This window comes from Prinia subflava, chromosome 2, assembly GCF_021018805.1.
Source record: "Prinia subflava isolate CZ2003 ecotype Zambia chromosome 2, Cam_Psub_1.2, whole genome shotgun sequence".
Classification (NCBI taxonomy): Eukaryota; Metazoa; Chordata; class Aves; order Passeriformes; family Cisticolidae; genus Prinia; species Prinia subflava.
Window position 1 is genome coordinate 57891222 of NC_086248.1, and position 25507 is coordinate 57916728.

At 40.2% G+C, this 25507-nt stretch overlaps 1 protein-coding gene across 4 annotated transcripts in view; it reads left to right on the plus strand.

The window, feature by feature from the left end:
* Positions 1-5670: 5670 nt before the first annotated feature.
* Positions 5671-25507, plus strand: part of PLEKHG1 (pleckstrin homology and RhoGEF domain containing G1) — a 125584-nt gene continuing 105747 nt past the window's right edge. Inside the window, exons 1-2 of one of the 4 annotated variants that reach the window (XM_063390099.1) lie at positions 5671-6614; positions 18079-18163. In XM_063390099.1, the coding sequence (XP_063246169.1) occupies positions 6369-6614; positions 18079-18163 (331 nt within the window). In that variant the 5' untranslated portion in view covers positions 5671-6368. The remainder of the gene's footprint in view (positions 6615-18078; positions 18164-25507) is intronic. The other 3 variants (XM_063390100.1, XM_063390101.1, XM_063390102.1) reach the window with 3 other exon arrangements.

Genomic DNA, 25507 nt, shown 5'->3' on the forward strand with positions numbered 1-25507 from the left:
GGTCTTTCGGGTTTTCTTTTTTACTTTTCTTTTAAATTGTCTTCTATTTTCCTTCCTTATGTCATTAGTTCACTGAGATATCTCTTCTGCTTTTAATCTCCGTTTTTTGAGGCTGAGGTACCATCTTTTTTCTTGCTTCTGTTTAAAGTATTTTTATTTTTATACTGCTGTATACAACCATTAAAAATGAAAAGCATCTATCTCTACTGTAGGTAGCAGGATTTGTAAAAATGGTAAGAGATTCTCTGGCTTTTTGTCAATGACAGATCTTCAGTTTAGGGCTTGCATCCTTTCTGGAAAGGCACTGACCGAGGTCAATGCAGGTTCCCCTTTGGAGGTTCACAGCCTTCATTGTTACAAGTCCTGATAAGGCTTTAGACTTCCTTTTCCACTGCCCTGTCTGCACTCATGCAGACTGGTGCAGAATGGAACTACAGTGAGTTTGTTACATCTTTGTTCTGTCTTGATAGGATCTGAAATATCACCTTCCCTTGAGGAGTCTGCAGTGGCTGAGAGTGAGTTTTGAGTGTTACTCAACCTTCTTGAGGGTTGTGATGAATTGTGCCTGCTGTCCATGACCTGGTTGGCTTTTGCCACTCACAGAATATTTACTAAGAGAGAGGAAAAACTTTGGCTGTGGTAGTAGCTTAGGACAGCACGGGATGCAGCTTTGATAAGGATTGGGATGGCTGAACAGTGGCCGGACAGTTATCTGATGGGTGATTTGGACTGTGTGCTGCATTAGACAGCGATACAGCAAAGGAGATTACAGCCCTCTTAGCTCCTTCTTGGAAATTTGCCCCTTGGGATCCTCTCTGATCCATCCCCACAGAACTGCCCTTGCAAACTGCCTGCTCTGGGGTCCTCACTCTCTGATGTGCAGCAAACCAAACTAAATGCAAGGAAGAATCCAGGGCCAGTTGTGTTTGCAAAAAATATTCCAGGGACTAGATGGTGATCTTGGAGACACTAGGGGCTGAATTTAGTTTATTGCCTAAAAAAAAAAGGCATGTTTATTACTTATTGCTCAGAGGGTAGTTTAAAACAATTAGTCTAATTATTGCAGAGCATTGTGCTTTAAAAGCTACAGCTGAAAGTAGGGAACCACAAGATTCTCCTGTGAGTAGTAAAAGTGTTTTCAATAACGTAGATGAGTCAGAAGAAACCAGTGGTTATATGGTTGAAGGAGTTTCCTTGAAGCTGGAGTCCTGTAATCAGGTGAGCTCATCTGCCATCTGAGCAACCTGTATTAGCAGTGCTGAAAAGTAACTCAGCTGCTGCTTAAAGCAAGTCTAACATACTCCTTGTTGTGCTCCAAAGACCTGGGACTTGATCCTGCTTTTTTGTACATGTAGACTCACCACAAAACATGCAGTAAGAAAAAAATCCTTTTAAAGAGCATGATCTTGCAGCCTCTAAATAAAACACACAAGACGAAGGCCTCCTTGTGATGTCTTTATGCTCTCTTTGTGAATAATCAATTTAAGCTGAAAAGTGGCAGCTGAATTTTGAGAAACAAGCACCTCCTGTGTGCCCAGTAAGGCTGTTTGCTGTGAGAGCAACTAAACTGAGAAAAGGAAGTGGCTGGGATCTTGCTCCAGCTTTATTTTGAGCTTTTGACTGTCCTGTCCATAGAAAATAGGATAAGCATCTTCCATCTTGGAGGGGTTGCAATGGTTCATCCCTAATGGCGGCTTTGTTATGAGGAGCATGCAACTAGTGGGCACTTTCTTCTAGAGCAAGATGGCTGAAGGCTGAAGTTTGAAATTCAAAGTCAATTCCAGCCTTATAATCTAAAGTACTCTAAAGAAAATTTAATTGGGAAGAAGTTGAGCCCTTGTAAGACTGAAGCATGTTTTTTGTTTGCAAGGGTGTAGATGCAAATGTTCTCAGGAATAATACAGAAGAAAAGCTTTCTGGAGAAGAACAGATGGGAAATGTAGACAGCTATTATTTATCACAATGAAAAAAACATCATGGTGGAGGTTGTGCTTAAGACCCAAGACTTGTAAGGAATTTAAGAGCTGAGCTGACAACATAATTGCACTAGCTTTTGAATTTAGCAGAAGCCTATTTCATGAAAACTGCAGCTGGTCTCTGTGCTTATACATGAATATACAATACACTTGCATGTGTGGAAGATCTAAGTAGTGCTGCTATGTGGAAAAGCAAATCATCTCAAAGATGTTTACTTCTGCATGGAAATATTCCCAGACAAAGGAGTCAAATCCGCTCCCTAGAAAGATTAAGTTCAGTCAATTCCTTCTGTACAGTATTTGTTCTTTTCTTGTATTGACAGTCTTCACACTTGTAAACACTAAACTTCAACCTCTTATTCCCATTCTTTATGGACACTATTTGTTTCCCAAGGCAAGTGGCATGCAAAGTCAGCTTGTATTTAAAGTACTTCCACTTAAACTTTACAGTAAGATTGGGAGTAAGATATTTTGAACTTTGTGATTAAATCTTTTAGCAGCTGTTGCTGTAAAGACTTCAATATGTTTCCAGTTTTTTTACACAGGTATCTCATCAGCTTGGAGATAATTGAATACCTACAGGATACAGGCATAAAGTAGGTATTATAGCATTTTATTTGATAATAATGATTTTACTGGAACACATAATTAGTGGAATGGTTGTGTACTCCTTGGCATTAGTGTAAATGGAAGTGTGTGTTTTATGAAACAGGAGCACAGATCCAAAAACCCCCTACACTTAATAATATTGCTTTGCAAAGCAAATGAGTGTACCTGTGCCTGCCAATTAACTTGTATTGTGGGTGGGAGGAATAAATAATTTGGACACAAGGCAAGGAGCTTATTGCATTGTTATTGTTATTATTATTATTATTATTACTACTGCTGTTGACTGGGGAATGCTCAGGTTAATGTTATATCTGTTTTCCCTTCTTTACACCATTGTGCATGGCATGGATGCTGCAGTTTTCTTCTACAGATCCTCCTCCTCACCAAACATTCAATTTGTCTTTTAAGTGTGTGTGTGGGAGGTGTCTTTACAAGTAGCAGTTTTCTGTTATTGTAGGATAGGCTTTTTCCCCCCCAGATTCTAACTCAGAACAGATAAACTTGTGCTTCTCCTCAAGGGAATGCTGGCATTCGTCATCAGTCAGCAAAACTGAAGTGACAGTGATTTCTGTACATTTAAAGACATTGGTTATAGTTTTGCTGAGTCACAGCCAGAATGAGGAAAACATTAACACAATGACTGGTGCAGTTCAGAGCTGGTGATGTAAAGAAGTGCTGTGATGTTTGAGAACATATGTGTATGTACAAACTTACTGGTAGATGAGTTGATATAAGCAGACCTCCTAGAAGGAAAATAATGTTAGGTTATAGATGCCCAACATAGTAAGCAAATCATTCTCAAGTAGTACATGAAGAGAAGTCGTGACCACCATTATGAAAGACACCAACTCAATAGTGGCACAAGTTTCTGACTGCCAGGGCAGCAGGAGGGACAGAGGGGAAGAGCTGGCAGGTGGAGCTGGATCCCACCTTATGTAGGGGAAGGCAGGGATCCTGTGGTGTGACAGCATGAGAGATGCTGTGAGAGTGAGTAGGAAAAGATGTGTGTCAAAAAAGGTGGAGCTGGGGGGAACAAAGGCTTGCTTCTTGCTGGTGCACAGGAGTGCTGCTGAGGGTGACTGACAACAACTGCTGCTCCCCCTGTGCCACTGACCTTCTGGTGCACAGGCAAAACGCAGGAGAAAGGTTCAGCTGCCTGCAGCTTCCTTGTCACTCCTTCCCTTTTACCAATAGTCCGATGAATTACCTTCAAAGACAGGAGTTCCCACAATTTGTCCATGTATCTAATTCCTCCAAAAATGGGTGGTTCTCAGATACATTATTTTGTGTTACAGTGCTGTAAAACTTGACCTTTAAACCTCCCTCATTCTTTCTGCAACAATGATCCTACATTATCAGCCAGTCGCCTTAAAACTCAGGGTATTTTGTCGGTCCACTGTAATGTTATTTTTAGCACAAGCAAACAGAAACCAGACAGACTCATGATCAGTCCTTTGGGGAAATGGAGGTAGAAGGATGAAGAGAGAGGAAGAGACTTCTCTTCTTGAAGATTTTCCCTGTTAGTCACAGCACTGAGGAAAAACAAACTCCATATGGAACAGATCATGTAAGGCCTTTAAAACATATTTGGAGAGACTGTACAGTTTTTTAAAGGAACTTGGAATAGTCTGTGGTTTGGGAGTTCTGCTGTATTTCCCGTTTGGGGACGTGTGTGCATTTTCATTTGTTTTAATTTGGACCGAGTTAAATGCATCAAGCAGTAGTTTGTTTTATTACCATCTTTCAAAGATCTATTCATAAAGGAAAAACATTCCCTGATTTCCCAAATGGGAAACAGTTACAAATGCTTCTCTCCCAGTAGTTTCATCAGAGTTTTGCTGCCTTTTTTTTTCTTTTTTCTCCTTATTTTTCTTTTTTTTTTTTTTTCTCTATTGACTTGCAAATGAAAGCTAACTTTTTGTTTCCAATACAAGGCCAGAGTGTAGGGTGCTGAGGCAAGGATGTGTGCTCAGCTGGATGCTGAATTCAGATATGGAGTAGAGCTATGTAGTGCAGGAGATCATAACCAGTGGACTGATTTTTGTGGAGCTACTAAATCTCATGTGAAATTGCCCTTTTTCCAGTTGCTCCCCTGTCAAGCCACTTTGCAGAATACCATTCCAGAGTATAAACTGTGGAGTTCAGCCTTCTGTGTCTGCCTTTCTTGCCTGATAGGACAGTGATGGCTCACAAGGAAATAAGAGTGGAGTGAGATTTATTCCTTGGTGATAAGGTTCTTCACCCAGAGGGTGGTTGGGCACTGGAACAGACTCCCCAGGGAAGTGGTCACAGCACCAGCCTGACAGAGTTCAGGGAGCATTTGGACATCGCTCTCAGGCACAGGATGGGATTCCTGGGTCTGCAGTACCCGAACTTGGACTTGATGATCCTTGAGAGTCCCTTCCAACTCAGACAGAATTCTGTGACAACTATACTTTAAATCTGCTATGTCGGTAAATGTTACGTGCAAGAATAGCTATCATTAAAACATTTGAGGCTTTTTTTTTTCTTGAAAAGGTAATATAGTCACACTTATTGAACACAAACTTTTGTTTTGAAATGTGGCCAAAATGAATTCATAAATTTGGTCATCTTTTAAAATTCAGCTCTAGTCAAAAGAACAGTCAGTGTGCAGGTTGGGAAAGAGCTGTGGGCTTCTGAATCAATGACAGAGAAACAGACCCTGACCAAGGTGTTCTGGTGGGTTGTGTGGTAGTTTTTTTGGTGGTTTTTTTTGTTTTTTTTTTTTTTTTTTTTTGGTTGGTTTTTGTTTGTTTGGTTGGGGTTTTTTTGTGTGTGTGTGGTTTGTTTGTTTGTTTGTTTATTTAGGATTCCAGTGAGAACAGGTAACATGAGGGCAAACACTGAAACTTCCTGCTTTTCTGAATTACTGCTGTAATTACTTGTTTTGACGTCTGAAAAGTATGAACTGTTCTAACCTCCCAATTTTCCTTGCATTCCACATGCTGTATATTAGCATGAGTAGAGGGAGAAACTGTTATAGAACAAAAGCAATACAGCTTTACTAAACGTGAAATACGGAATGAAGTTTTACAGGAAACCAAAGAATTTGTTAGGGCTCAGAGGAATACGGAGCACTGAACATGTGTGAAGAATTCAGGCTTTATTTAAGCCATTTCTTCTCTTTTAGGTGTGTTTTTTAAAATTTATTCTTTTTAATGTTTCATAACTTTAAACTCACCTTTCCAAAGATGATGACCCAGCAGCCTGCCACGAGGCAGGTGTAGTCTCTATCTACAGCCTCTGGGAATTTGCTTTTTATGGGTCTGTATTTCGTGGTGGACTTGTCCCCTAAGCATTTTGGCAATTTAGCAACTCATTTACAGAAGCTCTCTCAGACCTGTGAATTGAATTCCAGACCTGTGGTGGCGGAGCGGAGCCGGTGGGCAGCTCGGCCAGGCGGGGATGGTGTCCGCAGCCGGGCGGAGAGGCTCCGACCTGACACACGGGGCAGGGCAGGAGAGCCCTCCTTCAGCGCTTTTTCCTGCGTGAAAACAGTAGCGGATTTTTTTTTTCTTTTTTTTAACCCCCATTCCCTTCTTCTCCCTTCTTCTTCCCGGGGCTGTAATCCGACTGCTCTCTTTGGCTCCGTTCCAGAGACAAATCCGAGTGTTTAATCTCTCCTGCCCCCCCTTTCCCAGCCTCGGGGGCTGGGGGGCGGCGGAGCAGGGAGGGGAAGGAGAGCAGAGCAAGCACCAGCCCAGAGCCCGGCCAGGCCTCCCCGGGGAGGGGCTGAGGCAGCGGCGGGGCTGCGGTAGCTGCATGGAGGAGGGGAGTTTCACAGACTCCTCTGCCCGGCCGGGAGGAGGAGGAAGTTTGGAGCTTAAGCCGCTGCCCGGAGCTGCAGCGCACGGAGTGAGCCGGGGCGCGGCCACCGGCGCTGCGAGGGGACGCGAGGCCGGCGCTGCTGAATGGGCTGCGGAGCGGGGTAACCTCCCGCACCCTGCGCCTGCATTCTCAGCGGGAGGAGGAGCGGTGGGCGAGGGCAGCAGCGGCGAGAGGCTGGCGGTGAGCGCTGCCGGGGGCTTTGTTCGGTGGGGCGCGCCGCGGAGGGGGCGGCGACTCCGGGACCGGCTCGGCTCGGTGCGGGCGGTCCGGTCCGGTCCGCAGCCCGGGCGCTCGGCGGGGCAGCGGGCGGTCCGTGAGCGCAGCCTTTGTGCGCGCCCCGCCGCAGCGCTTTGTGCCCCGCCGGAGCTGCAGCGGCGCAGCCCGAGCCCGGGGCTTTCAGCGAGTTTCTTCGGCGAGGGAGGGAGGTGCTTCTTTTAAAATACGATCAAATTCCACGGGGCCTCAGGTTTTGTGGGGATGCTTTAGCAAACCCGCAAACCCGATCCTCCGGAGGTTTTTTTGTGTTTTAAAGTTAATGGGATTGTGATAAGTATGGCCTAAAGAGGTTTAAAAATATGATTGATCTATTGTTAAGTAGCAGGAGCTTTGGTTCCGTGAGGAGGCAGCGGGGCAGTGCTGCCCTACAAGACCCTAGATGCATTTCCCCGTATCCTGCACTCGTTTCTTCCCTGCTTTGCGGGTCGTGTATCCCATTCCCTCTGGCTGCAGGAGAAGCCCTTCAGATCTCCTCCTTCAGTTAGCACTGACAGACCTGAGGCACTCGTTTCCTTCTTTCTTCTCAAGCCACACTGCTCCAAGTATGAGGGAAAGGGACCTGAAACAGACGAACGTTCAGCTGGTTTCCAATACGGTCTCTAGTTGGCTTTTTTCCCCCTTTGATTATTAATTGGCAGACACAGAAAGAGCTGTGGACTTGCATTTTGCTTTTAATGCTTGCTGGTACTTCAGCAGCCTAATAACTCTGCCTAGAGAACCTGATTACTTGTAGGTGTTTTGAAAGCTGTGTAGTAAGAGCCTACCAATAGTCATCTTTTGCTACTGTTTCATTCTTGGAGGGAGCAGTCTTTGCTGCGGGAGAGTTGCGGTTCAAATTTCCACAAGCGTTTGTTGCCCGTGCCTCTAGCTAAATTTATAAAGGAATTCTGTTAGCTTGTGTGAAGCTAAATCTGGCTGTAGCAACTCCTGGCTGTACAATTCACTGTGGTTGGCAAGACACAATATATAGTTTCCTTGAGATTTATTTTTAGGGTTTTTTTTTCCCCTGGTGTGTGTGGGGCACGTAGTTGTCATAATTTTGGGAACTCTTCACCAATGCGTGTGTGGGTGCTTTGGGCTGAAAACATAAGAGTTATGCTAAGGTTAGGAAATGTATTAATAGAGTGCTTGTCTTGAAAATATGAGAAGGCAGTTTGAGATTGGCCTCTTAATGAATATTGGTATTGTTCTCGGGTCCATGCAGATGCTTAGCTATTAAACTTGGACTCCTGCTCTGTGTTCTCAGTTGGCAAACTAGAAATGGTGCAAAACACTGTGATAAAAGGTTCTAAGGTTTTAAATGTGTTCATTTATGGGAATGCTGGCTGTTTCTGTCAGACCTAGAGAGCCCTAAGCAAACAACGTCTACCTGTGACCATACAACAGAGTGCATCTCTGCAAAGTCATGCTGTGATTCTGACACTAGGTGTTAAGGTGTCATTTTCTTGTTGTTTTACTTTTGATTTTCCAAAAAAAGAGAAAGGAAAAAAATAGGTGTGTAGCCAAATCAGTTTGTAATTTATAGTCTTACGAGATAACATCTTGCAAATACAGCACTGACTTGATTTTTAAGTGGAAATCTTCAAGAAGTGAACCTAGTTTGTTGGCAGCTCTCATCACTTCAGGACATCTGCTAATGTGTTCTTCCTTGGGCAGGATGTGAGACTACAAATTAACTGTCTAGAGGCATACTTTTGAGACTAAAGTGTTTGCTTGTGAGGCCATGGAAAAAGGTAGAAAGAGTTCGGAGCTAACTGACTGAACACTTGGTACCTGCCTGTGTGGAATTGGGATGTTTTTGTCTAGGTATGGGGTTTTTTATGAGGTTATATTTTGGTTTTCTTTGTAGTTTTGTTTTGTGTTTTTATTTTAAACATTTGTTGTGACCTAAAAAGTTAAAGCTAGAAGGAAAGTGAAAATATCTGCTTATTGTAAGCAGCAAGCAGTGAGTTTGTGTACTGTGTGCTACTGTTATTTGTGTAGAATGGCATGTTTCAACCTTTCACTGACACAGTCTTTCATGTGGCAACGGTGATAGTATTTTTGTGAAGTCATTTGGAGCAGTAAGCATGTTTGAAAGCCTCCTGGTGTGCATTTATTGGGATTGGGTTGTTGTATACCTGTTGTCCTCTGCCTTTCATACGCTTGTGATTTTTTGGCACCCATTCAGGAAAGGCTTTTTAAAGCCCTTGTAACCCTGCTACACATGGGGCTGTGGCAACTGACTAAGGCATTTACTTGAAGTAGTGCTTTATTGTCTTTGAATGCAAACTCAGCAGTGCAAAGCTGGTCTGTTTCTCTAACCAGAGAACCCTAGCAGAGCTGTAACTTGACATTGGCTTCTGGCATTTTATCTTGATTTGTGGTAGCATCACCCATACAACTTTTAGGCTCTGGTGAGTACTTTTGAGATCAACACAAAAATGGGGAAATCAAGAACACAGTTACAAAATCTCCTGTTAGTAATTTTGAAGAGTAGATCCACAGATTAGTCTGAGATACTGCTATTGGAAAAAAAAAGTTTCTATACAGAGGTATCATCTCTAAAATTGTCACTAAAAATCCTTAACCAAATCGAATCTTAGGGAAGGATACTACAGAATAGATGGAGCTTTTAAAATTTATCTCTTGATTTTTAAAGAAGTCCAAAAAAACAATTTTTAACAGATACTTAGCACAGATGTTAAAGTATGCCAAAGACTCATTCAACTGTTGATTTTTATTTATTTATTTATTCATGCTTGGTTGCCATTCCAGCAATTGCTGGGCACCACTTAGTTTCTACTGGGCAAGCCAGAGCTGCAGGTCTTGGTCTTGGGAGCATGGGGTTATGAAGAAGAGAGACCACATGTCTGGGTGGCAGCATGGCCCTGTCATGTACCCCAGCACCATAAGGTCAGATGTGCTGGATCAGGAAATAATGGGAACATCCAAGCTGATGAAGGGAGCCACTTGCAGGCTCTATTTAGAAGTGTTTCTCAGATTAGACATGTATAAAGCTGTGGCAGTTATAAATTAGAACAAAGGAATTAATCTGATGTGAATTCCCTTTTGCATTCGGTCATGTTGAGAAGGAAGGTTACTGTGTTAAGGAAACATGTTTTATTGACAGGCTAAATTAGTTATGGCTTTAAGTTACTTTGCCATAAATTTCTTAATAGCCAAATATAGTGCATAAATACTTAGCTAGAATATACTATAGGAGATAGAATAATAAAATATGAAAAAATGCAAGTTAATGTTATAATGTCTACTGAAAACATTTGGAGATATGGTGATCCTCTTATAATAAGCTGGAATTTTTTCTGGTGGGAACAGTGAGGATGTCTTACCACTACTTACCCTAAAGGACATTCTGCTTTAGTAGAGTTAAGAGGGGGAGGTGGGGGAAAAGAATTTTTGCACCCCTCAGCAAAGTCTGGAGTGATAGAAAGGCTTGCAGAACTGTTGCTGAATGGTTAGTTCTGAGAACCTGCATTACTGTCGCTGCACACACAAAGCTTTAGCTAGTAGGACTGTCTGAGAAAAAACGTGGAAGAAAGTGTTATTCTTGTAAACTCAGAATGCAGAGGATATGGAGCCTAGATTTCCCCTCTCCCTTAGAAAAGCCTCACACACCATGGTCAGTAACTGGCCTGGGAACAGGAATAAAGGGAATGAAGAGTAAAGTCAATCAGTGGCAACAGTTACAGTTGTAAGTACAGGAGTCTTTTATATACTAAAGTGGCTAAGAATACAAGAGAGGAATGTGAACAGATTGAATAATAGCTAAAATAGCAGTATGGGTTGTTGGTATTTATTAATTAAAAAAAATTAAAAAATTGTATGACAAACTACTCTTAGTGTTCAAAGTTTCCCAAATCACTTTAAGGATATAAATTAATTTCATTTATTTATTTATTTATTTATTTACTTATTTTTAGTTATGGTTGTATTAAATACATTAGTCTAGCCTGATTCACCAAAAGTTGAATTTATATGAAATTGGCCTGAAATAGGTTTAACCATGAATGAGCTTGATTACAAATACAGGAAAAGAAAGGGGCCTAGTCAGGGAGGACTGGGGAAGGAAATAGGGGGAAAACCTACTTACACTTATGGAGGAGGCCTGAAAGAAGCAGTTGTCTAAGCCGTGTTACAAGCTCTTAAAGCCACTGTCATCTGTTGACTGAGGTGCCTTCTGAAGTACCTACATGTAGGAGTGGTCACTACCTGTGTTTTCACTAACCACAATGCAGAGCATTGCTGTGAAAATAAAAAGCAAGGTGACAGTTTGAAAATTTACCTGACAGGGTGACTTAATGCATTTGACTTGATTCTTTTCTTCCTTCCTTCCTTCCTTCCTCAGCATGAGCTCCACTAGTCCTGCTTCCTAATGTTCTACAGGACCGTGATCATTATGCTAGTGGAGGTTGCATGTGTTTTTTTTAAGTGTAGTGAACAGGTATAAATTGGGCTGACAGCAGTTCCCATGTCAACTTTACTGAAGCAATTCTAATTAACTTTGAATCCTATAAGTCTTGCTTGTGTGCTCTGAGTTTCAGACTGCAAGTGGTGCCAAGCCTCTTCCTGTGAGCATACATTCTGTAGAAACTTGCATGTGAGCCCTGCCCAGATGTTTTAAAACCTAACTTAATGAATGTTAACATTTAAATATTTGAACCTTCGTATCCATTCAGCTGTTTCAGGATCACGCTCCAAGCATTAGTATCATTCAGCTACTGTGTTCTGCTGATAAGATCTGTGCTTCCTTTCACTGGAGTACAGAGCAGAGAGAAAAAGTGTGTCATGGGTGCAGTGATTGAATCACCTGCTCGTTTGCTTGCTCACAGCCATGGCAGATAAAGCCTTGGTACCTAGCTTGGGAAGGAGATGGCTGTTTGGGTTCTTGTAAGGAGCAGTGTTGGGGACAGCATAGCAGCCAGTTTCTTTTCATGGTCATGGCTGACATCTTCCATCACAGTCATCTGGGTGTGGGCTTCAAGGTCGGCTTCTGCCTTTTAATTAGCCCACATAATGAGTCTAGCTGCTACATTTAGTGCATAGACTCTAGTGCTTGTACTTTCTCCCATGCTTCCCCTTGTGTTATGCAAAGTTATCTGTAAACACAGGAAAGTTTTCCTCCCTAACACCCTGTAAACTCTGGTTTGTTAAGGTATTTACCAATTTTTACCCTCATGTATGTTCCCTAAGATGCACTGTTTGCTGCAATTTCATTGTGATTTCTACATACCAGAATCAATGTCCTGTTCTTGTTGTTTCTTTTTCTGTATTTGCATTGTGTACCCCAGTGAGTACAGATCCATAGCTGAGGTCCCAACACATTTCAGAAAAGCAGCAGCAGAACAACTTGCTTTCTGCTGCTGCCACTGATCTGTGTTACTTCATACTGAAGTAACACAGTGCTTTGTGTCCTTGATGTCTGATATGGGGGAAAAAGGATAGTTCCTTCTTTGTAAATAATTGTGAAAACAGGTGAGATGAACTACTTATTTGCACGTCAGTAATCTTTACCACTTCAGTATGCACAGAGCTTTCCACTTATTGTTTTAAACTGAAACCAAGTTAATAGCAGAAACCTGGGTTTGGCTTACAAGCAGTGTTGGTGCTGCCAAGATGAGCGTGCTTCATACTCAAGTGCTTATGAAGCTTTCTCAGTGTTTGCTTTCCAGTTCCTTCTCACTATGCTGATAACATGCCTCCTGAGGTAGCTCAGAGAGATGTCACACCTTAGTGTCTGAGTGATGTCATCACAGACTTCAGTTGCTTGTAGAAACACTAATTTCTCAGAAGAATCGGGAGTCTTAGCCTATTTGAATGGTAGACAAAGATGTATTTAACAATAAATCATTAATGAATTTGGAGAGATAGTTTGCCTTCCCTCATACTCTACCAGCATGTGGTTTGTAAAATATTCTGTCAGTCTCTTCTGGTAATTGTCAGTCTCTCTGACGTTCTCTTTGTGAATCTGAAGTCATAAATCTCTGATTTGCTTTATCTTGGTCATTCTGTGCTCCTCCTGCCTTGAAGAGCTTGCTGTCTGTGTCCTAGCCCACTCCTCACTGGGTATAGCCTCTGAGAATCCTGGCCTTATCAGGTTGGTTGTACTGTGAAGGCTCTTCTGCCTTACAGTATGAGGAGATTGCCTCCAGCATCTCCTCCAGAGCTTGAACTCATTAAATCTTCTGAGCTTTTCCCAGATTTTTGGGGCAAAGCTGCCGACTTTCTATAGTACCAAGCATCAGGCACAGTGTAGATGTTTTAGTAAGCCACTCTGGAATACTGCGATCTGTTACTAAGTGAAAGTACATAATTTCTAAGGGCATTATTGACCATTTAATCTCCAAAGTTTCTTTCTGGTATATAAGGCAGTGTCTTGACGTGCTTGCACTCCTCCATTGCTTTAGATGACATGTTTCCTAAATTGATATTAGAGATGTCAGTGCTAGGCAAATTTCTCGGAGGAAAAGGACAGGTTTTCTGCAGACCTTTCCTTCAAGAATTGTTTTCCATTTTCTTAGAGCCTCCCAGCAGGGAAATGCAGACCAGAACATTAAGAAAACCCCACTTTTCTCTTGGTGTGAAGGACAGAGTGGTTTGCTAAGGCACAAGCCATGCTGGGCAGATTTTAGAGCTGATCTCCTGCATGCTGATTCATCCTGGTGATCTGAGTTACTCAGTTTGCACTTTGCCACTTTCAGCCACAGCAGCGCTCTCCTTGGCAGTGTGGCCTGTTCCGAACACAGGTGTGCATCCTCACTCATGGCTGTGCGTGCTGACAGTGTCCCTTCTGTTCTTCATCTTTGGGCTAGTCTGTCCTGCTGCTGCCATGCACACTGCAGATCCAAAAGAAACCACGTTGAAGAGGTTCTGTCTACAACCTTGCAGCAAAGGATCCTGCTGATAAACAACCTCTGTTCTCAAACAGATTTGCCTCTTGCACTCCTTGGGTCCCTTCAAAGCAGTTTGTTTGTCCAAAGCACAGAATAGGTGCTGACTCAGACCCCACAGGGTCAAAGCAAGGAGAATAGGTGATTTTTTTTCCTGCCCTGTTTTGGTGAGGCATTGATGTGACTGGGACCTGTGATGTGCACAGGTGGGGAATGGAGGAGAAAGGTGTTCTCCCAGACACCACTTCATGCTGTTTGGATAGGATAGGAGCTGTGTCTGCTTTTCAAGGAAGGATTCTGAAAAACAAAACCATGATGATCTCATGTTCTCTCTTCAGAAGAAAAGTGGGTTATCAGCCTTTGTCACTGAAGATCTGTTTCACTGAGTCTCTTTCATTGGAGCTTCCACAGGGGTCTGGATGCTAGGGCCATCTGGATGCTTCACTGCTGCTGTCTTCTAGTGATGAGTCTGCCCACTAAATGTTATGGGGTTTTTTTCCCTTTTGCTCTTTAAATCAACATCAGTGTTGCACAAAGAGTTCTTTCAATATGTAATAGAAGATCAGTGATGCCCATCTTCTGATGGTTTCAGGAAAATGTACTGGGTTGGTTCCTTTTTGTTAGTTAATTATAAATACTGAGTCATATCAGGGGTGATTAGTTCTGGTATCTGGATCACAGTTACTTGTCTATGCCCATACTTGCCCAATGCTGACTTCTTTCCTGGGGACAGTTTGAGGTCATACCAGGGATGGTCTGCAGGAGTTCTGGCAAAGACTCACTCAGCTGTGGACCTTGTCATGCTACTCACCTTTGTGCTGTTCACTGTTGTGAATGGGTAGAGGGAAGGAAACTCCAGGAGCGCTGCATGAACTTAGTCCATGAAATTAGCTTAGTATGTCTGGGAAAGCTCTCAGCTGATTGCATGTGGAATAAATCCGTTTGCTTGGGATGTGGCGCATTTTCCATCTGTTAATCGATTATGCCGTGCAGTGAGAAGGTGCTACAGTATGTGGCCTTCCTCTAAAAGCAAGCTGCATTCCTCAGCCAGAAAAGTTGGGCTTTAGGAACTGGCACATAGCTCAGTAAAAGTCATGTCAAATAAATTTTTACTTTAGTCCTCCTCACTGGTGATTAAACTTGCACAACGGTTTGCTGTCTAGCACATGTGAACAACTACAAAGAATTTTATTCTGAACTTTTCTTAGAGGGTCAGTATGTGGAATTGTTTGGCAAGAGTATTTGTTTTAAAATGCTACAGTATGTGTTGAGAAAATTTTATTCTGTCCAATACACAATATAATCCAAGTTGTAAGGATGGAGTTTTATGGATGTGAGGTGTGGTTGTGGACTAGGTGAGAGAAGGAATGTCAATGAATGGAATGAATTTCTTGATATCCTATGTGAAATTGAAGCAAATTCCCACCTGTAAGTTTGTGGAACACAATCCCATGTAGTTGAGTGGCTCTGGCTTACTGTGGTCTTTTAGCCAGCTGAAACAGGATAAGCAAATTCTTTAAAAACAGAGATTTCAAAGCTCAGACCTCATGATTTAAGGGGACCCGTTAACTGGACTAAAGTGATAGTGTTAGCTTGCACCACACTGAGAGAGCGTGTAGAATACAAGGGCTACGTGTCATTTACACTTTTTAGGGAAACTGAGGTGCAGATTCCTCAATGACTCCTAAGGAATAAAGTAAAGCACCCAAACTCTTACTGAAAATTATTTTGGTTGCCTCCCATGTAGAGTATACCTGAAAGGAGCACCTTAGTTTACTGAAAGAGTTTTCAAGTTTCTGGGCTTTTAGTTTAACATTATAGTGTGAACTCCAAGTTCCAAAGTGTTTTTCAAAGGACAGCCAGACATTATGATTTGAGTCAGTTTAAATATCTGAATGCAGGTTTTTTTGGTGCTTTTGCTTCTTAAGCTGCTACTTGCTTGATGGTTTAACCCTATATATTTTCTAAAAATGATTAAGAAGCTTTTTGTTAATAACTGTGCTATGTTTTTAGACTAAGACTATTTATATCATGCAAACTTTTAAAGATGAAATAGAAAATAAAGGACAAATGACAGTATATTTGTTAATCCCTTTCTGGAAAGAAACAACATCTTTCCTTCATTATAGTTTTTCTAGTACAAAAGTGTTCAGTTTTCTTGCACTGATTGTTGAGAAATAAACCACTGAATTGATAAAAAAAATTACAGGATGAAAAATTAATTTTCCTTACAGATTGTCCTGTTATATAGTATGAAGATAGTAAAATCTGTAGAAAACCTTCTTGGAAAAGTTAAAGAAGGTTGATAGAACATTCTGTAACAGACAAGAGCTTGTACTTTAGTCAGTTTGGATGTGACTGTAAGACCCTGTCAGATCATCAGTTGAAAGGTTTTGAAAGGCCATTGTATCTACTGGGGGTTAGAGAATATCTCAGCTTTTGGCAAATAATTTTTCCCTAGTACTAAGAAACTGTTACTGATGAAACTCCTGCCAAACAAGAGAGCCCCAGTATAAAGTTTAGGCTTTTTTTGGGTTATCTAGGTTCCTCATTTTAATTTATTTATATATAATGTATAGTATCTATCTATCTATATGTACACAAATCTGTGTATGTTTAAATGCTTGTGGTTGTATTACCAATCTGTTTTTTCTAGGGTTCTTAAAAAAGCTGGGTTCTCAAGCAGCTGAAATTGAGTCCTTGACTCTGGAGGATTTGAGGCTAGGGAAGCTTCCATAATAAGTGGAAAGTAGAATGGTAATTATAGGTCACTTTGCATTTCTGTTTTGATTCATCTACAGTCAGGTGGTTGGGCATTTGAATATCACAGGCATTTGAATATCACAGGAACTTGATGAGACTACTCATGTATTTCCTTCTTCAGATTCCTGGAAATGTTAGTGAAGACTACTCTGTGTCTTCAATTATTAAAAGAAAAAACTAAGTGAACTAAATACAGTTGTTGCTGTAGTTGTCACTCAGTGATAATAAAAGAAAAAAATATTCTCTTTTTGTCTGTGAAATTGCTTGTAGTGTTAATTTATTGCTGTAAAGATAGCATGGAGAAGGAAAATATATTGATATTTTATTAAAGTAAATTTCAGATGGAGCAGTTTTTTGTATCTAAAAACCATCTGTAGATAAATATTTTGCCCCATTAGCAAGATTGAATTCAAGGCATTACTGTAGAAGCTGAAAGTAGACCAGTATTTTTTAAATGGGTTTTTGAAACACAAAATTTTGCCTGTTTATGGTTTGGTTCACCTAGACCAAATTAACTTGGACACTTAGCAGGGACTCTCATTTATTCTGGCATAAGAACAAGCGTTGGGCAGAGCTTCCTGGTCTCAAAAAACTGGTGATGGTAAGAGGCCTCCATAGTGTTCCCGGCCAGCTGAATGCCTGAGGTATTTTGCCATACAGGAAATCAATTGCAGCTGAATGTGCACTGTTTCCACTTCAAGTATATAAACAGGCCTTGTGATGATATAAAAAAAGAAGAAAGATATTAAATAGTTTCTTGAAAGTTCAGAACAGAAACATTTGATGTTCAGTGTGTGTGGATTCTTCTCTGTCACCCTTGGCTCAGTCCGTGGCACAGAAATAGCACAGAAGGAGAGGTGAATTAATGTTGAATATTCTAGAAAAGAAAAACGCAAAGCAATGTCTTAGAGAAATGAAAATAATAAAAAAAGGTATCCTTGTTCTGTTCCAGTTGATATTCTGCTGAGGCTGGGAGGGGTTACAAGTTTTGTAGAGGGAATGAGTTCTTTCCCTTGTTAAACCAAAAATCCTTCATTTTTAGGCTTCAAGGCAGGCTAATAAATTTTGCAAGAAAAAACTGCACAGCAATTCTACCTAAACAGCTGGTTTTTGTGAAGTGGTAGGAGAAACATTGTTTCTGTTCAGATATTTATCAGGCTTTATTGACCTAGGTTTGGTGGAGGTACCCAGCAGATCACAGTGACCCATGTCTCTGATGTACTTTACAGGCCACTCATGTTGCTTGCCAGGGAAGTGAGGGCTCATTTGGGTAGAGGTTTCCAGGCATTACAGATAATTAAGTTGAAAATCAGCTCTAACAGTTTCCAGGAGTGTGGCCTGAGGCCCTTGGTGTTTAGAGCTTGGGAACCCTTGCTTCAGCACAGGCATACAGCACGACCATAGGCAAGCTGTCTGGTCTAGATTTTTAAAGATATGTAGGTAGGCAGAGGTGGTAAAGGCTCTTAATGGGATTTTCAGAATCACATTAGTGTCTAATTCCTATTCAAAATCTGACTCCTTAGCTTGTCTGAACTGGATTCAGCCCGTGGTATGTTTTATTCAGCTGCTCTTTAGGAACGAACAGGAGGCGTATGCTCGGCGAGCGTGACTTAGGGGGAATAAACCGAGGTGTGCCTAGACCCCTGCTGAGCTGTGCAGCTGAGCTCCCTCCTATCCCTTCTCTAATTCCATAATTTTCACTCTCCTTTCTGCAGAATGCCAGAGATTCAACGGAGGAGAGGAAAAGTGACTCCATTTTGCCCAACCTAACAGTGATATATTTGGTGAGTGCTCTAGCAGGTAAATTTTTTTTACTATTATTTTAACTTTTGTTTCTTTTAACTTTATTTTAAATGTGAGGTGATGTTTGCTGGACCTCTGACTGAGAGGATTACCATACCTCAGGTTAACCATGAGGCTGCTTAGTATGCAAATCCACAGTAGGTCACTGTGCTGAACGGGCCTGGCGTGTGGGTTAGCCAAGAGAAAGGGTGTTCCTCGTGTGTGCACTAGTGGGGTTTTATGTAATTAAATCAAATTTTGAGGGGGTACCTAAGCAATTAGGGGAGGTTAGCTGTTCAGTTTCAGCCCTTCTTTCTGAAACTGAGGTTTTGCTTAAGATCTGTGGCTGAAATTCTGTTTGGTTGCTTGATTCTCTCCCTTTGGAAGTAAAAGTGCCACTTCCGTGGAGAACCAGTGGTCTCCCTTTTGGGCTTAGGGAGATCCAGGACAACTTTGTCCTCCTGAGATTTCCTATGTTCGTCTACGTCATTTTAGTTTATTTTTTAGTGATTTATTTTTGTTTATATAATCTCACTGCCTGGAAGTCTTGAAGCATCTAGGGAACTTGGGAATGTAGGAAGAGCAGTTTTACATGCCATGGAAATGTAACCTGATTGTAATAACTGATTTCACTCATTTGATTATCTGAAACAAATTGACATTCCAGAGAACTTCCAAAACTTTAGAGTCTTGGAGACTCTATAGAAAATATTAAATAAGAGAGCTTTAGGTAAGATTCTTTCTCCTTGCCTCCAACAAAAAAGATTCCAGGTGCCAACCTAAAAGAATCTTTTCTTCTCTCTGAAAAAAACAGATATTCATTGGCTAACAGCTTAGACAATGCTATTTGGAAAAACTAGATGCCTTATAGGTAATTTGCTTCACTCCTTTCAGTGCTAATGCTGAAACTGGTAGCATAGATAAGTTTATAATTAAAAAAAAAAAGGTGCACTATGTTAATTGCCACTCTGGCTTTTGTGACCTGCAGAAGGAATACTAATATGCTGTATTAGATCACTAAGAAATAATATTTATTCTTTTACCCTACTGATAGTGGAGCATGTAATATAATTTTGTAGCATCTATTTATGATCCTATTGTGTTCAAATGTTTATGAAATTTAGGAGAATTGCAACTTTATTTTGACTCCAGTGCTTTGAGATTGCATAACTGTAATAGAGAGATACTTGTGGGACTGTGTAGCTTTAGTTTGAGACTGACATCTGACAAACATTAGTGAGATCTTACTTTCCTTTGGGTCCAAGGGAGAACAGTCTCTGTAACTAGAAAAACATTTTGTGGAAGCTGCAAGAGGAAAGACCAGAAATTCCTCTTCAGTGTTTTCCAAAAATAGCAAGATTTGAATAAGGTTGCACGTTTTAACATGCATTAGAGAAAAATAATTGGCATGACCTAAATTCAGTACACTAGTTCTCTGTGTTATTTGCTGATAGATAATTACTAGCATATTTTTGCATCCACAAGTATGGAGGGGCTGTACATTCTCATCTTCCACACAGGAAATAATTTTATTTATTTAGCTTGAAGTTTCGCATATCCAAATGCATGCGAAGTATTTGCCTAGTGACCTTAGAGGGAATTATTTGTACAAACTCTCCCCCTTGCCTGATTTCCATTTGATTTCAAGTGTGTTGCTTGGCCTTGGTTTTGAGTTGCAGTGGTTTTATTTTGTTTTCATGATGAGCAGAAAAACTAACCAGACCATCAGACTCAAATAACCTCTTTTCTGAAAGATAACATGCATTGTGGCTGTGGCCTAAGATGCAGACGATTTCCTAAGATTCTTTGGGATCCCTGGCAGGCAAGCATTCACTGTGAAGTGCTTCAAAAAATTGTTGTGTCAACAAAACTGGAGTGTGTTGAAATGTATCAACTAAGGGGATAAGGCATTCAAGGACTAGATGAAGTGCACATAGTAAGGAATGAATTTCATGGGAAAAAGGAAGAAACACAAAATATGAGGACTGGTGTTCCATAAAAAGAGGAGCTTAATGGTTTAGGCAGATATGGCTTTGAGGTATGGGTGTTGAATCTTATCAAATAACCACTGGTAATTTTCCAACATTTGCTTTACATTTCAGGCTTAAATCTGGAACTTCTAAGAATATTTTCATTCTGACAAACTTCTGGGAGTGGAGGGGGAAATGTTTTCTGAAATTTATTTCTGCTTTGCTATTATCCATTTTACTTATGTAACAATATTGTTTGTTTTTAATTTTTTCATTAATGTGGTGGTTAGAATATCTTTAGAAGGATTAAAATGGGCTTCAGCATCTGTTAAATCATAACATGTTGTAGCAGAGAAGGAAACATTAGATCAATATACTTTATTCTGACAATTCTGCCTGAGTTTTAATATGCAATGTGTTTATGCTAAAAGTCAATACATTAAAAAAATTCCTCGAGCATCTGTGCATCACTGGATGCTTTGTTTAGGTCATGCCTTTGGTGGTGTGAGGGCTTGCAAATCTGTGTGGGGGTGGAGAGGAATGATTCTATGCCCACATATGAGCTTTTCTGGAGGTCTGGTCTATTTTTGGTATGCAATGAAGCAGAGGTACCAAGCGAAAATAAAGGTTCATTTGCAATGTGAAGGCCTGTAAAAGCTTTCCTATTGTGGGAAGTGCCTACCAAACTCTTAGAGCAGTTGCATTAGTGTCCATGGGAATATTTGGGGTTTAATTTAGCATGCTCGATTAGGGCCTAATACCTTAATTAAGGCTAACATTTTTAATAAGTTTCCTGCAAACCCTTTGTGGCTGGCTACAGTTGTGGAACAGACATAATATAAAGCCCATCTCTAGGGCTCAGCCGTTGCTGGCAGTTTTATGAAAGCTGTCATTCTATTTCAGAGCAATGAAGCTGACCAGCAAAGGTAATCCTCAACATAAGGATCCACAGATCTGACTAGACTTCTTAAAAATATTAATCCAAATAATTTATGCCAGTGATGTATTGAAATTCTGTGTACCTAGTATACTTACTTAGACTAATGCTTTTATAAAAAGTTGCGATAACTGTTTCAGAAAAGGCTTTGTTAACTGATGAAACAGCTTTTCCAGATAGAGGGTGTTTAATTCCCTTGTCAGTTCCTGTGTTTGGGATTTTCTGCTGTGAAAAGGAAAAAATTCTGAAAAAAATTCTGAAAAAAAATTCAGAAATAATATAATTAGGATATTGTAGACAAAGTGATTTATTTTTTAAGCATTTGTATATTGAAGTGTTGAACAAAAATTCTTACATTTATTTTTTTAAAAATCCGAAGAAACAGGCTCACTCACGCCTCTGTGCTTTCCCCAGCCACACTTGCTGAGAGCGGTCAGTCCTTTCCCGCTGCCATCTCCTATTGTTGCGGTCAAATGACCAAGGAGAAGTGTATCCTTCCTTTTGTGTCCTGTAGATAGGTTCTTAATTGATGACTGCTGCTTTCTTTCTGGCAGAAAGGAAATGAATGGGCAGTAGTGATTATAGCACATCTGTTGTTTTCTGGTGAGCATCCTGTACAGCAGTGAAACTGTCTTGAAGACTACTACTTTTTTTTTTTTTTTTTCTAGTTGTTTTTTTGTCCTGTTAATAGGACTAGTTAATGGGGAGAGTACAAGTGATAATATTGTTCCTTTACCACAGATGTAGCCAGAGCAGAAAAATAAATTGCGCTCTGGAAGAAAATAACTTGCTTTTCAAACAAGTGTATTTTACGCATGCTCACACACATGCACAATCTCACAGAATCTTCAGGGATGTGCTACGTATTGGTTGCATCCTGTCTTGATAGTTGACTGCATTGTAGATTTAGTACTCCAAAATAAAGCTGGAAATGGCTTCCTTTGGGGAAGGGAAGAAATCAGATAGCATTCATACCGAGGACCCAAAAGCTGAAACATTCACACAGCTTTCACTACAATTCCTAAGATGCCATTTCTACGTCTGTGATACCATTGTCCAGCTCCTGCTTGAGCATCTCCTGCTTGATGTGTGGCAGCATAGCTCTCAGAAGTGCTGAGGAGCAAACTGGAGAACTCTGTAGTGGGCTCCTGCTCTCCCAGAGAGGAGGTTGAGCACGTATGGAGCTCCTTACTTGGCTTTACAGATGACAGGGATAGAAGTTGTGGGGGCAGGTGAATGGTAAACTATTGGTAAGTGTATGGCCTGAGAGAAGAATGGGACTTGATGCTGGGGAAGACAAATGTCTGGAGAAATGATTGAGGGAGGCCAGTAAAGCAGCTGGGTGAAGCAGGTTATGATAGCAGAGTGTACCACAGCTTGTTCCTTCCATCACACTAGCTATATTTTTTCCACAATTTTTTCTTCTTAACTCTTGTATTATAAAGATGTGAAAGTGGTGTGCACTCTGTGCAAACCCTGAGTGTGTCAGGACAATTTTGTTCTGTCTTGCCATGCAAAGTTCTTGAAAAACCATTAATTGAAAGGCTCTGTAAGTCTCAATCCTTACCACTTATTTATTTATTCTTTGTCCCTTCCTTTTCTTTCATCCTGTTTAATTGCACCATTTCTTGTAAGTAAGGTGCCAGTACTCTGCTTTTGCACAGACTGAACACCTTGGTACTTTAACTAAGAGAGTTTATGTTGGGCTTGCATGCAGCTGGTTAACTAAAGTCAGTGGACTGGGTAGTGCTGCCAGCTTCCTTGGGGCTTTTTGGTGTGTATGGGATAAAACTGAGTGGTTTTTTCACCCCTTTCTTGTCACTTGCAATCCTGAAAGCTGTTGTGTCCCTGTCCTCTTAGAAGAAGATCCCTTAACAAAGGGTATGTTGAGATGCACAACTTTCTATCCATAGACTGCTGTTCAGCTGGAAGCTTACAGTCTTCCTCAAGCTAAACAGGTTTTTCAAATAATAGATGCACCTGGCCAGCAGAGATGGGAAGAGTGTGCAAGAGCATTCTATACTGTAGGTGCACACGAACATGGCTGAACATAAAATTTGTGAAACCATAAGTGAATCATGCTGCAGTTAAAGTCCCAGGTTAACCTTCAATCATTCCTTGATCACAGCAAAATTCAGAAGATGAAAAGGCAGGTGACATAACCCCAAATTTAAATTTAAATTGGGTGGGGTTTTCTTCTTCCCTTTCCAGGCAGCTGGACACCAGGTGGCAACCCAGAAAACAGCTGGTAAATATCACCCCTGTGATAAAACTGGGTTCTTTTCCCCAAAGATTTATCTAAGAGTAATTTAAGTAACTAAGTAAACCTTTTGCTTTCTGAGTGAGATACACTGAGACCTTGTTCATGCCTCTGAAGCCTTTTAAGCATTTAGCCTATCCCCATAGGCTTTCAGAATTATCTTCATCTCTTGGCAAGCATTATGGTGTAGCTAAGTATTAGTCATGGCAAAAGCCAAGTAATACAGGAAAAACCCACAGAATAATTCAAGATTTATTTGCTCAAGTTTTTGTAGGTTCCATTTTATGGATCTCTTAATATATTAAGAGCTTTATAAAGAGTGCATTATTAAGAAACATAGCATATTGTTAATTTGAGTTTTTACAATTCTAAGCAGTACATTGATAGATTACTCTGTACCACTTGAATTACTTGTGAGAAACACTTGAATATTTGCGTGACATAATGTATTCAGATTACTATATAGGAGTTTGCTAAGATGTTTCTGTTATGGAATTGGCTTTGGGAACAGATGTGACTTCTTTTTTCATGCGTTTAAGATGCAGTACGTGACTTAGAGCATGACTATAAACTGTTTTACAAAATTTTCAAAGGCATCTCTTTGAGTACATATGCATTGATTACAATATACACAAGCCAAAACCCTATTAAAAATTAAAAATGCTTCTTCCATAGAGGCAGATAATCATTAAAGCTTGATATGTAGCTCTTCAGTAAAAGAAACTTCAACAAGACCTTCAGCCTCTAAAAGAAAGATTAGCTACTGCTTTTATCAGCACAGACATCACTTTGAAGAAACTAAACATCTGGTTTCCTTTGGGGAGAATTATGTTCTGTCCACTTGACCCTTTGTAAAAGTAAATATTTTTATTAGTTATGTTATGTAGGAATTTGAAAAAATATTTAATAAATGAAAAAAGCCCCAACCTTTGCATATTTAGCTTCAGTTACAGAAGTGCAGTGCATCAAATGATCTTATGTTCTTGTTTCATGAGTTTCTATTGTATTAAAAATTATACCAGTATGGAATTTGGTAAGAGACATAATTATGACTTTCCTTTTTCTTTGTTTTCATTTTTATAAGAAAATATTTATTTTTTTCCATTGCTCCCTTGTCCCCTCCCAGAACTGTTTGTCAAACCACAGACATTTCAGCCCTCACTCCTTTCCTTCAGCTGTGGCTGTAAAATATACTTCCAGGGTAAATCCACCTGCATTATATATGTTTACTACATAATTTAAATGTGTAAAGTTGCTTAGTAAAAATAATTGAATGTTTTGACTGTGATCAAATAGAGGTCAAGGGTTATTGGAGATGTAGATTCTAATCCCGTTTTCAAGGTGGTATAGAACAGACCTTAATACCATAGTCGTTATATTTGTTTCTTCTAAGTATAAATAGAGGAAAAATGCCCTCCATGCATCACAGGTTTAAAAACAAGTGTTGTTTGTTTTGTGCCAGTATTGAGAGTGAGTGGAAATCTTTTAATATACACAATGCAGCCTTTTAAGTAAGGAAAGGCATTGGACTTAATAAAAGGTTACACTCAAGGAATGATTTTACAAGTCAAGCCAGTTAGGAATTTTTCAGCCAAAAATATTTTGTTGGAAAACAACAATTTATTGTAAACAGAACATTTCACACAAGTGGTTTTCAACAAAACCATCAGCAAGAGAAGCTTTTCAGATATAGGACTGTAAAAAAACCTGTTTCAGTTCCATAGAAAAATAACAATGTAACTTAAAACTCAAGTGAATACTATCTCTCTGGAAAGTTCTGTCTCTATTTTTAATTATGCTTTTTATTTGAATTAGAGTCCTTCAATAATCTCTACCTCTTTCTCACAAGGAACATAGCTATTTTCAAAATTCTACTTTTTTTTTTTTCCTTTTAGTTGGAAAGATAGCTTCCTAGTTGATTCTAGTCTACTGATGTTCCTTTTGCAAATTGTTCCTATGGAAAAGAGGAACATTGCATTGTTTTAATGCAAACTTGCTGAATAATGGCAGTCATGACATGACTCAAGTTATGACAAATTATTCCTTCTGTTCCTTTTCATTCCCCATTTGACATGTATCAAAATCTCCTGGTGACTTACCAGTGAAGACCTACTCCAAATTTTTAAAAATTTGATTTGTCCCATTTGTTGTTGTTATTATGATTGGTCTAAACTGTGTTGCTGATGTTATAGGCA